Source organism: Zonotrichia leucophrys, chromosome 1 (genome assembly GCF_028769735.1).
Source record: "Zonotrichia leucophrys gambelii isolate GWCS_2022_RI chromosome 1, RI_Zleu_2.0, whole genome shotgun sequence".
Classification (NCBI taxonomy): Eukaryota; Metazoa; Chordata; class Aves; order Passeriformes; family Passerellidae; genus Zonotrichia; species Zonotrichia leucophrys.
Window position 1 is genome coordinate 63,076,814 of NC_088169.1, and position 10,689 is coordinate 63,087,502.

The window sequence follows — 10,689 nt, forward strand, 5'->3', positions numbered from 1 at the left end:
GCCAACACAACCACAGCTGGAAGAGAACACTTATCCATGGGCTTAGGTGCCACAAGAGTTGCCAAGCAGTGGTTTCAAGAGGGTCCTAATTAATTGTTGTGCTGCACCTTGAAAATTCACTTGATGTGGATCTCTACTGGGGATCTTTATAAGTTGACTTTGCTCTGTCAACTCAAATGCAGGCAAGAGTCAAAACCCACTTTTTGTGCCCATCTTGGAGACCAAAGGAGTTAGACTAGCTCTTAGCTAAGCTGGTTTTCTATGTTATTTTTCATCTCCATGCTAAAAAAGAAGACCCACAGAGCTGTTTGTGGGTCCAGGGATTTGTGAGCTCTAGTGACAGGTGACACAAATCTTTGCAGCCAGTGCACATTGCCACCATGACCCTGCAAGAGGAGCACACCCAAAGGGCTATTTTGGGTATTCTTAAGTTGACATGTACAAGCGGTAAATAGAGGAGAGATTACAATCTTTATCCAAAGCACTTTGGGGTATAGATAACTGCAAGTGTGGGTAGCAAGAAGGTTGGGTTGTTTTGGAGACTCTTCATCTGCTGTGCTGAGCAGCCAAGTGTGGACTCCTGACCTGCTGCCAGTATCAAATACAGCACAGCAACCAGAAAGCCCTTGGACGTGTCTGGTCCACCTGCACGTGCTGACAGCACCTACAGGGACAGCAATAATCAAGCTTTTCCATCTACAGTATGCACAGAAACCTCTTTTACAACAGCAGTGGGCTCAGAGCACCCATCTGTGCACTCAGCACTGCTCCACCAAGAAGTGGTGAAGCTTAAGAAAAGGTAAGGCATTCACTGCAGCCATTTGCTCATGGCCTAACTGAGCTCTATCTGTTCCTATAAAAATTCAAGGAAAATTAGTCCCTCAGCTTGTTAACTCAGCCTTGAATTATGAGTTGAATGAGATTATGCACCAAATCCCAGGAGCCTGTTAGCAATTTTGTTATTTATGTGTTTCCTGGGAAGTAAACAAACCCAAATATCCTCTCCCTAATTCCAAGAACATCTTTCACAATTCATGGGAAGATTATTTGAGCATCCCCCTAATATTTTGGGCAACTGTGACTAATGAAAGCACATATATAGAAGTGTGAGCCCAAACACAGAAATTCAGAATGCTTCTCAAACTGCCATGTAGCTGTAAAAACTTTTTCATTGGGTGAAAATAATGAAAGACTGCCCTGTGATTGCTAGCACCACTCCTTGAGCTGAGAACATTTCTCTTTTAAGAAGATGTAAGAAATATGAACCAGGATTTACTTCCCTTTACCCTGTTCATGGTTTTTCTTTGGCTTCTGCATTAGTAGCACTCGGGTTTTGCTTCAAGTTTTTGTGGGTTTCCTTTCCATTAAAAATCCTGAAGTCTGTGAGCAACAGCAAGCAGAAGAAGGAAATATTGAACACATCAGAAGGCCCGTGAGCTGAGGTAAGACAAGATTTGTTTACTTTCTCTGCTGCAGAGAAAATGGTTGCAGTGATTAAAATACAATGTACTTTTATTTCTCAGTATTTGCAGTTAGAGTATTACTTGCCAGAGACAGTGATAGTTGACCAAACTTCTCTATGACAAAGCTGGTGTTGAGAAATTTTTTTGGCAGAAAAAAGGGTAGATTTATGTAACTAGGATTGTTTGCCAGATGGAAGATAACAATGAAGTTGTGGATCTGATTAAGAGAGCCTTGTTTTTTAACTAGATGAAAAACATGTATTTGGCTTATGACAAACTTTAAAAATAAAAGGTGTTAAATGTCAGACTCTTGGGCTTTTCTCCATTATTGTGCATTTAGAAAGGTGAATAATATGCCATGTTTTGATGAATTTAGTGTTTATTCTAAATATTGCAATTTTTTTCATTTATTCTTGGTAATGCTGCTCCTGAAACACAAAGTGAATATTAGCAAGAAAGCCGGTGGGAACTTTAAAAAAACATGAGAACTTCTGTTTTTCTTGGAAATGCAGTGGCAAATGCAAATGATCTCCTATACAGCAGCAATATTATAATTGCCTTCCTATTTGGGAAATAAAAAACAGACTCAGGTGTCTGGGGTTGTTTTTAGACAAAAGGTTACTGTGATAAGTGCAAAGATCATACAAAAAGTTCTAACTACTTCTCACTTTACATACCAAAGTAGTATATTTTGATGGAACAGCCTTATTTCCCTATTTTACTTTGCATTTGGAGAACATCTTATTAAAATGAAGTTGTTTTGTCATTCCTCATTGTAGGGAGTGCAATGAGTTATAGTGAGTGCAGTGTTTTAGAGCAGCAGATCTCAGATCAACAGTTTGGAAATGGAGAGTTTATTTATACCTTTGGAGAGAGTGGAGGTTTCATATTTAGCCCTTCAGCAGCAGCACCCCTCCACCACACACCTTCAGAAGGACTGTGTCCTTCTGTCCGGACGTGGCACAGAAATGCACCCCATTCTCTGCTGGGATGCCACATGCCTTGATTGACTGCCCTGTGTAAGAACAGGGGTAGCTCAGGGCTGCTGACTACTTTACTTGCCTTTCTCTGCACTTTCTTGAGCTCCATAATCTCTGTTTTTAGTGTGGAGACAAAAACTCTCCTCTGTAGGAATGCATCAAGATTTTATACAAGATTTGATACCCTACTTGTTGGTGCCCTCATTTTGCTGACAATTTTGGTTCTTCTGCTGTTGTAGCCAATGCAGAACTGACTTCAGCAAATGGTCAATGATGCCAGTGCCAAGTGCCCTTCCCAAATGCAACAGCCAGTTTAAAGACCATGTAATTAGGCACAATTTAGATTATTTTTTCCCAGCATGCATCACCTTACATTAAAATATACTAATTCTCATCTGCCACCGTTCCAGCACGGCATCTGCCAACATGGAGAGCTGTCATCTCCAGTCTGTTGATAGAGACACTGGATAAATCTAGTCTGAGTGCCAAACCCTAGAGGACTCCATTGCTTATTTATTGAGCCCCCACTTTGCTTCCTACACTTCAGCCAGCTTTCAGCCCACAAAAGAACGTGCCTTCCAGCTCTCTGGCAACTTAGGTACTTAAGAAACCTTTGTTGCAGAGCTGTGTTGAATGCTTTGACAAATGCAACTCTATAAACGAACACATATCATAGAATCATGGAATGGTTTGGGTCGGAAGGGATCTCATTCAAAGCCCCCTGCCATGAGCAGGGACAGCTTCCACTAGACCAGGTTTCCCCATCCAACCTGGCCTTGAACACTGCCAGGGATTCCATTCCCCCTTGTCCTATCACAACATGGCCTTGTGAAAAGTCCCTCTCAAGCAATCTTGTAGGGCCCCTTTAGGTACTGGAATGTGCTTTAAGGTCTCTCTGGGGTCTTCTCCTCTCCAGGATGAACAGCCCCATCTCTCTCAGCCTGTCTTCACAGAAGATGTGCTTCAGCCCTCTGGCCGTCTTCATGGTCCTGCTCTGGGCCATCTCCAGCAGGTCCATGATGTTATGTCAGGGTTTCAGAGGTGAATGCAATGCTCAGGTGGGGTCTACAAGAGTGAAGCAGAGGGGAAAATCTCCTCCCTCATCCATATATTTACATCTCTCTCTCTATATATATACATGTATACAATGACCATTGGGTCCCCTTCATCCATTGTCATCACAGCCCTTCAGTGGGTAAGCCAAACAAGATCTCCCTTTTCAGACAACATGATGACGTTTTCTCAGCAGACTGACATTTCAATGAGCTCAGTGCCTTCATTCTTCATTACAGATGCCCCCAAAATGTCCCAGAGGAGATCAGTCCTAGTGGTGAGTAGCTCCCAGGACTGATGACGAGCTCCCGGCCTTGAGCAGCCTTATCAAGCCTTTCTGGTAAATGAGAGTTGCACTGATGACACATCAGTGCCCTGGCACAGGGCCTGATTGCAATGGTGGGTTACGTGCCTTGGCCAGCAGTCTCACTTTGAGGTCCTTTGGGATGCTGATATGAGTACCATCTGGTCTCAATTACTCTTTGGAATCTCACTTATCTAGTTGGTTTAATACTTCCTGCCCACATCTGTTGAGTGGAGCTGGCTCCTCTGTCCTTTTTACTGTACCAGCCCTGAAAATATCTCAGCATCTTTTGTTGGGAAGAGTGAATTCCCTGAGTTTTCTTGCTATGACCTTGTTCCTAAGAGATGTTTTGCCACCAAACTCCCCTGCCAGTTCCCAAGTGGTTTTTCATCTTTCAGTAGGTTTACAAAACTTACTGTCATCCCAGAACATCCTTTATCAGAAGCTCTTCACTATTTTTTTTTCTTTAATGCTCCTGGTTTCCTCTCCACATTTGATCTGTCATGATACAGACCTTCCTGTTCTCCACATTTTGACAAGATTTCTGCTTTCCAAATGGAGATCTTTTCCTTATAGTAGTCTTGGTAACTATTATACTGATAGACATAAGGCTCAGTATTTCTTAAAGTGCCTATTTCTTTTGGAATGTAGGCTTGTTGAATTTTCTGTTTGTTTTCAAAAACAATTGAATTGTCTGTTTGTTTTCAAAAACAGCCCCCAAATTTACATAGGCTTCTTCCTTCTGGGACTGCTTCCCTGTCCCACAGTGCTGTTGAGCCCAGCTCTACCGTTATTAACAGTCCAGAACTACCTCCACCAAAACCTGTGCAGCACTAAAGATCAGGTGACATCTTGTAGAGGTAGAATGCCAGGGTAGAATGACATGATTTTTACAGGACTAATTATTCTAGGAACTAGGAAGTTGTTGCTTATGGACATAACATCTCATCCCGCTGTGTTATTATAAAGATGCCCCAAACCTCCTCCCATTCCTACCTGCTTTCATCTTCCTACCCTCACTTAATGTGCTCTGGCAACTGTCACAACCTGGTAAGGAGCTCAGTAGTGCATTCCTAATAGTATATTTTTATTATTAGAGTCTGCCTACAGGAGCCCTGTTGTGCTTCTCTTTAGCCACAATATTTTTACAGCGTTGTGAGTTATGTAGTCCCTCCTGCACAGTGCCACTCCTCCACCCGAGCATCCTACAGTATCATTTCCATAAAGCTGGTAGCATGGCAACACAGGCTCCTATTGATTATGCTTTCTCCTGCAGGTCTCTGAGGTTTCTTTTGCACCAGGGTTTTGGTCTCATGCCAAGTCTGATGGGTGCTCTGTCTCTTTTTCAGGGTTGAGATCAGTGCAGAATTACATGTAAGATTTTGATCAGACATTCAAGATAGCATGTGCCAGTCTATTGGATTTGCAGGCAGTTGGATCCTGAGCTTAAAATATGAAAGGTTTGAGGCATTTTTATTAGTTTAGTATCTCCTTCAATTAAACAAATCTCCTCTTACTTTTGCTCTATCAGCCCCCTACCTGTCTTGCACACCCATCCATTTGTTAAGGATGTAAAATTCACCTTAGGCAAGGAATGTCTTTCTGCTATCATCTAACCTAAAATTGCACTTAAGCCAGGCTAAGATAAAAGGCAAAATATATATTCATAATAAGTATGTATAATTTATAATATAGATGTAATTTGTAATGAAAAATAAATATTTCTTAATAAAATCCATGCTAATCAAGATGTAAATATTTTTTAAAGATTTCACAGAAGAAAAGATAAAAAACCCACCCAAACTCTACATCTAATCTATTTATGCAGCAATTATTTCAGAAGAGGCTCCCTTTTTCTTTCTCAGCTGATTTTCTCTTTCTCATGCCAGGGAGATTGTCACAGCCTCAGGACATGTGTCAGCTGCTTCCATTGATAGCTTCCATCAGTGAAACTCGTATATAGAAAAAACCTCCTGTTAGAGAATTTCTATCGGATGAGCCTTGCAGTACCACTGAAGAGAGAATCCCATTTCAGTTTGTCCTTTTCTCTCCTTTTTTTTTTTTTTTTTTTTTTTTTGGAGGGCTGTTAGATCTTACTGCAAATCTTCCTTCTTTTGGGAGACACAGAAAATTCCTATAGGTCTAGTCTCTCACCCTTAACTCATCCTATTCATTCCTGACCCAGGAAACCATCATTTGCTGAAAGTGAAGTTTATGGCCTGTCCTTAGATAAATCATTATTTCTGTATATCTAGGAGCCATCTCCTAACCTTAGCTGGCTAATAACAGTTCTTGGATTCAAGGAAGGCTAAAATTCTCCCCTTATCCTCTGTGGCTGGTTGAGGGAGTCTCCCATGAAATGTAACTTTCACTTCACCTTTCTTTCCACATTGATCTGTGTGTCAAGACACAGCTAACAGAAGCATCTACACATGAACATTGCATGGGCCATTGTTGGCCCTGTGCTGAGTGCAGGCACCATGGGGCTTCAGGAGCTTTCAGCTGACTGGTCTCCAGCTTCTTTCTCTTGGACATCCATAACAGCTTGAAACTTGTGTCGGAATAACTTGGACAGAAGTCTGAGAACTGATTTTCTTGCTAGGGGGAAGGACACTGAATTTTCTCAATTGCACATGCACTATTCTATTCTCAGTCTCAGTCGAGCTGGAGAGAGAATTGAGGAGCTTCTGTGCAGTTAGAGGACAAAACAGCTTAAATGGTAGTTGTTGGCTAGGTACCCTCACGTGAGGAGCCTGAGCAAAGTGCCTCAGCTCCTGTGCTTGCAGTGCTTTCCCCAGGGTGCAGGGACCCAAGGGCTTTTCATCAACTGAATCTTCATTAACCCATCCTTCATCAGATAGCATTGCCTTCACTCGTAGTGCTGAGCAGAGCTTGGAATTTGTCCGCAGTCCAAGTTCTTCAACCTCATTTGACTCCTCTACCTCACAGCTGGCATGAAAAAACAAGAATGCTTCAACAGGCAGCAGATCCGTTCACTAATATTTTCTTGTGTTTTGGGGTTTCTAAAGGCAAGGATGCTTGGACCACAGGAAAACAGAATCAGAAGGGCTCTTCTCTTTGCCATACCTCAGGCTGTAATTCTTCCCTGAAAAATGGGGGGATTATATTCATTCTGGAGAAAAGCTCGTCTTTAATCCCATCCCAATGTGTATATCAGACTGTACTTCCATAAGGAAAACCAAAACAAGTAAAAGCCCCTTGATTACTGAAGATTTGTCTTTAAGAAGAATATCTTTTCCATCTCCTTCATGAAGAAAGAGAATCTCAAACAAGGAGGAGATTAACTTTAAGAGCATGTGTTTAGTCAGTCCAGGGCTTTCCTGAGACCCAATATCCGTGAAGTGCTCCTTGGGAGACAGCTTGGGGTTATGCTTCCCACGCTTGCCATCCCGGTGGGGCTGGATGAAAAGATGTCCACTGGGGCACATCTGGTTTCTGTATTTAAGGGACTTGGACAGACTCTGAGACACAGCCCTGCAGATACCATGGCCGGCTCTGAGCACAGCTCAGGCTCCCACACCACAGCTCCAGTTTGCAAATAAGCTCCCATTTACAGCACACTGGGTAGCTGGGTGTTCAAAGTACCCAAATGTAAAGCCAAGTTTACCCCCAGGGAGGGTCCACCTGTACAAATAAATGAGTTTCAAACTGGGAAGCCAATGAGGTTCAGAATAAGAGACAAGATGCTGTTGTGTACCATGGGCGCATTATCATTCACGCTGGGGCAAATTAAAAGTTTCTTTTCCATGCATCTGGAAATGCCATGCAGTTGTGGTTTTCAGGCTAAAAATTGCCATGCCCCATCTTTAGAATATATTGGCAGATACAAAGAGGGAATATTTCCCACTGTCAAACAAGAAACAATACTGACACCGTCCTTTGAAAATACTACTAGATGCAGGACAGCTGAGATAAGAAATCAAGAGTTCAGAAAATAGACACTAATGAGAAAAAAATTTATTATTTAGAGTGTTTTAGTGGTGAGTGGTTTTGATTTGATTGAATTATAGCCTCACAGGAGGAGAAATGCCTCTCTCTGAGCACAGCCCATTTTCTCAGAGGCCATTTTCATTAGGGCTGCAAATGGGGGCTGCCCTGGAAGCTGCAGTGTGTGTGGATGACTGGTGCAGAACAGCTGAGCACAAAAGAGGTTAAGAGGGTGGTACATGGAGCAAAGGCCCCACAAAAAGAGACATAGAAAACCATCAGGAGCTAGCAAGAAAGTAGAAATACAATGCAAGGAGGAGGGAGTTAAAAATTGAACCGTACATAATTAGCACAGTGTTTGCAGAGTGTTTAAGGTCAAAATGTCCTTAATTTTTACATGGATCAAAATATATCCAGTATTCCTCAGGAAATACTGCCAAAAACACACCAGAAAAATTTCCCTGCTTCCAAAAGGCAGATTCAGTTCTTCTGGCTTTCCATTCTAATTTGAAATGCAGGCCTAGCAGTGGGCAGTGATTTCTTTTCTGTTCAGGTTTTGATGTTTCCATGGTAGGTGACTGGGGACTCAAAACTTCACTGCCACAAAATGGCTGACAGCAAGTTGGCTTGTTTTGCACAGCAAAGATCAGAGACTTGTCATTAAAACACACACACAGCACCTCTAAAAGGCAGCACTTTTACAGGCTGAGAACACAACCAGCTTCTGTAGCACTGAAACTCATTAGAGTTTACTTGGGGCTTTGTGTCTTGAGATGTGTATTTACTGGGGTGTCACAAGTAATTACTCGTTAACAAACCCTTATTCCCACTGTCATCCACACCTTGCAATTTCTGCCCTCAGTGAAACAGTCCCAAATAGCCAAACTCCCTGCCCAGCCTGTAACCCAGTACTCACACCACTTCTTTTCCCTTTGGCAGAAAAATGGAGATGCTGGATCAGACTATGAATATTTCCAATATTTCCAAGGTGGCACTAGATGGCAACTTCACTAACTGCTCCTCCAACTATATGGTTGACGGCTTCAAACAAGTCATTTATCCCATCACGTATCTCTTTATCTTCTTCCCGGGTGCTGTTGGAAACAGCCTCTCCATTTATGTTTTCTTCCAGACGTCGCAAAGGACCTCAGTAAACATTTACATGCAGAACTTGGCTATTTCAGACCTCATGTTTGTCAGCACTTTGCCCTTTCGAGCCTCATATTACCTCTTGGGATCCCGTTGGATATTTGGTGACATCCTCTGCAGGATCATGACTTACACCTTGTACATGAATATGTACTGCAGCATTTATTTCCTGTCCATGCTCAGCGTGGTTCGTTTCATAGCCATCGTCCACCCATTCAAACATGGAAAAGTGACCAACACCAAGTGTGCCAGGATTGTCTGTGTGGCCATATGGGTCTTCGTGCTGGCAGCTGCCAGCCCTCTGTTAAACAAGGGAATCGCTGGCTACCGCAACCCAGTCAAATGCTTGGACCTGCACCCCTCCAGCACACACAAGCTCCTCATGATGAACAGCTTTGTCCTCGTCGTGGGCTTCATCCTGCCCTTCTGCACAATTGTGTTCTGCTACGTCTTTGCCATCAGAGCGCTGCTCAAGTCCCGGGCTCCACAGAGCAGGAGGGCAATCTGTCACAGGAAGGCGCTGCTGACCATCGTCATCACCCTCATCCTCTCCCTCATCTGCTTCCTGCCCTACCACATCCTGAGAACTGTCCACCTGATGTACAGCAGCTGCAGCCAGGCCAGCCTGCACAAGGCGCTGGTGGTCACTCTCTGCCTCGCTGCCACGAACAGCTGCCTCGATCCCTTCCTCTATTACTTTGCGGCTGAAAATTTCAAAGCAAAAATCAGAAGTTTGTGCTGCAGGTAGTTGGTGCAGAATTGCAAACATATATATATATATATATATATATATATATATACAGTCCTGATGGGATCTCTAGACTGGGTTCATACTATTCAATGGCAGAAGCTGTGTGCTGTGCTGCTGACCAGCCTGCAGCTCTGCTGCTCACTGTCAGGCATCTCTGGAGCAGAAATCTCTGGGACAGAGCTCTTTGTGAGTGACCAAAACTGAGTCTGGACGATCTGAAGACAAGTGGCTGGGTGTGATCCCTGGTTGTCCTCTGTTTAGCAATGTAGAGACACCTCTGTGGTTCACCCTCCCCAGGACAAGGCATTGAAAGGAATCCACCTTGCTACTGGAGTCCCATTATTTCATTTCACAATACTGAGTGACTTGAAAGGGAAACTGCTCACCTGACCTCTTCAATGTCTGTGCCTGAACCCCACAGTGCTCCATTTCCCTGCATGTGCAGGGGTTCAGACACTGTGATTCCCTACACATTCACAGTACCCTGGCAGTTACTGCACACACTGTCAAAGGGGTTGTACATTAAAGAAATATAAAGCATCACTTATGCTTTCTACTGAGGCTGACTTAAAAAGCAGGAAGAGAGGCAAACAGGACCCAGCACTGGCTCAGGCAGCTCAGAAGTCACTAACCTGTCTAAATTTTCCACTCTGAGCCTGCTTAACATTTCATGGGTTTTCAAGTGAGAGAATGATTTCAAGCTAGTGGCATCGTCCTGGACTGTTGTGAGTAATCTGACTGCTGGCAATGAGGGGAGGATGAAGGCGCCCAGAGCACAGGGCTGCATCCTGCAGCTCTTCATGTGGAGTCAATTCCTTCAAGGTCATTGCAACACTTGTTTTTATGCCCACTGTTGCCAGTGCTTCTCACAAAGCTGAGGCTAAGCAGTTCCATTCCCATGCAAGGATCCAAAGACAAACTTTAAAAATTATTTTGGTCCAAAAAGGTTGCTAGGGAGTGGTTTCCACTGCACAGGTAAGTCAGTCTGATACTGAACAGCTGCCAAAGGCATTCCCAATTGCTCATCTTCAGTTTTCTCTG

The 10,689-nt window shown here is 43.3% G+C and overlaps 1 protein-coding gene across 1 annotated transcript; it reads left to right on the forward strand.

Moving 5' to 3' along the window:
* Nucleotides 1–8,691: 8,691 nt before the first annotated feature.
* CYSLTR2 (cysteinyl leukotriene receptor 2) lies at nt 8,692–9,645 on the forward strand. Its single transcript, XM_064726430.1, has one exon. The coding sequence runs from the start codon at nt 8,692–8,694 to the stop codon at nt 9,643–9,645; it is 954 nt and encodes a 317-aa protein (XP_064582500.1).
* Nucleotides 9,646–10,689: the final 1,044 nt, after the last annotated feature.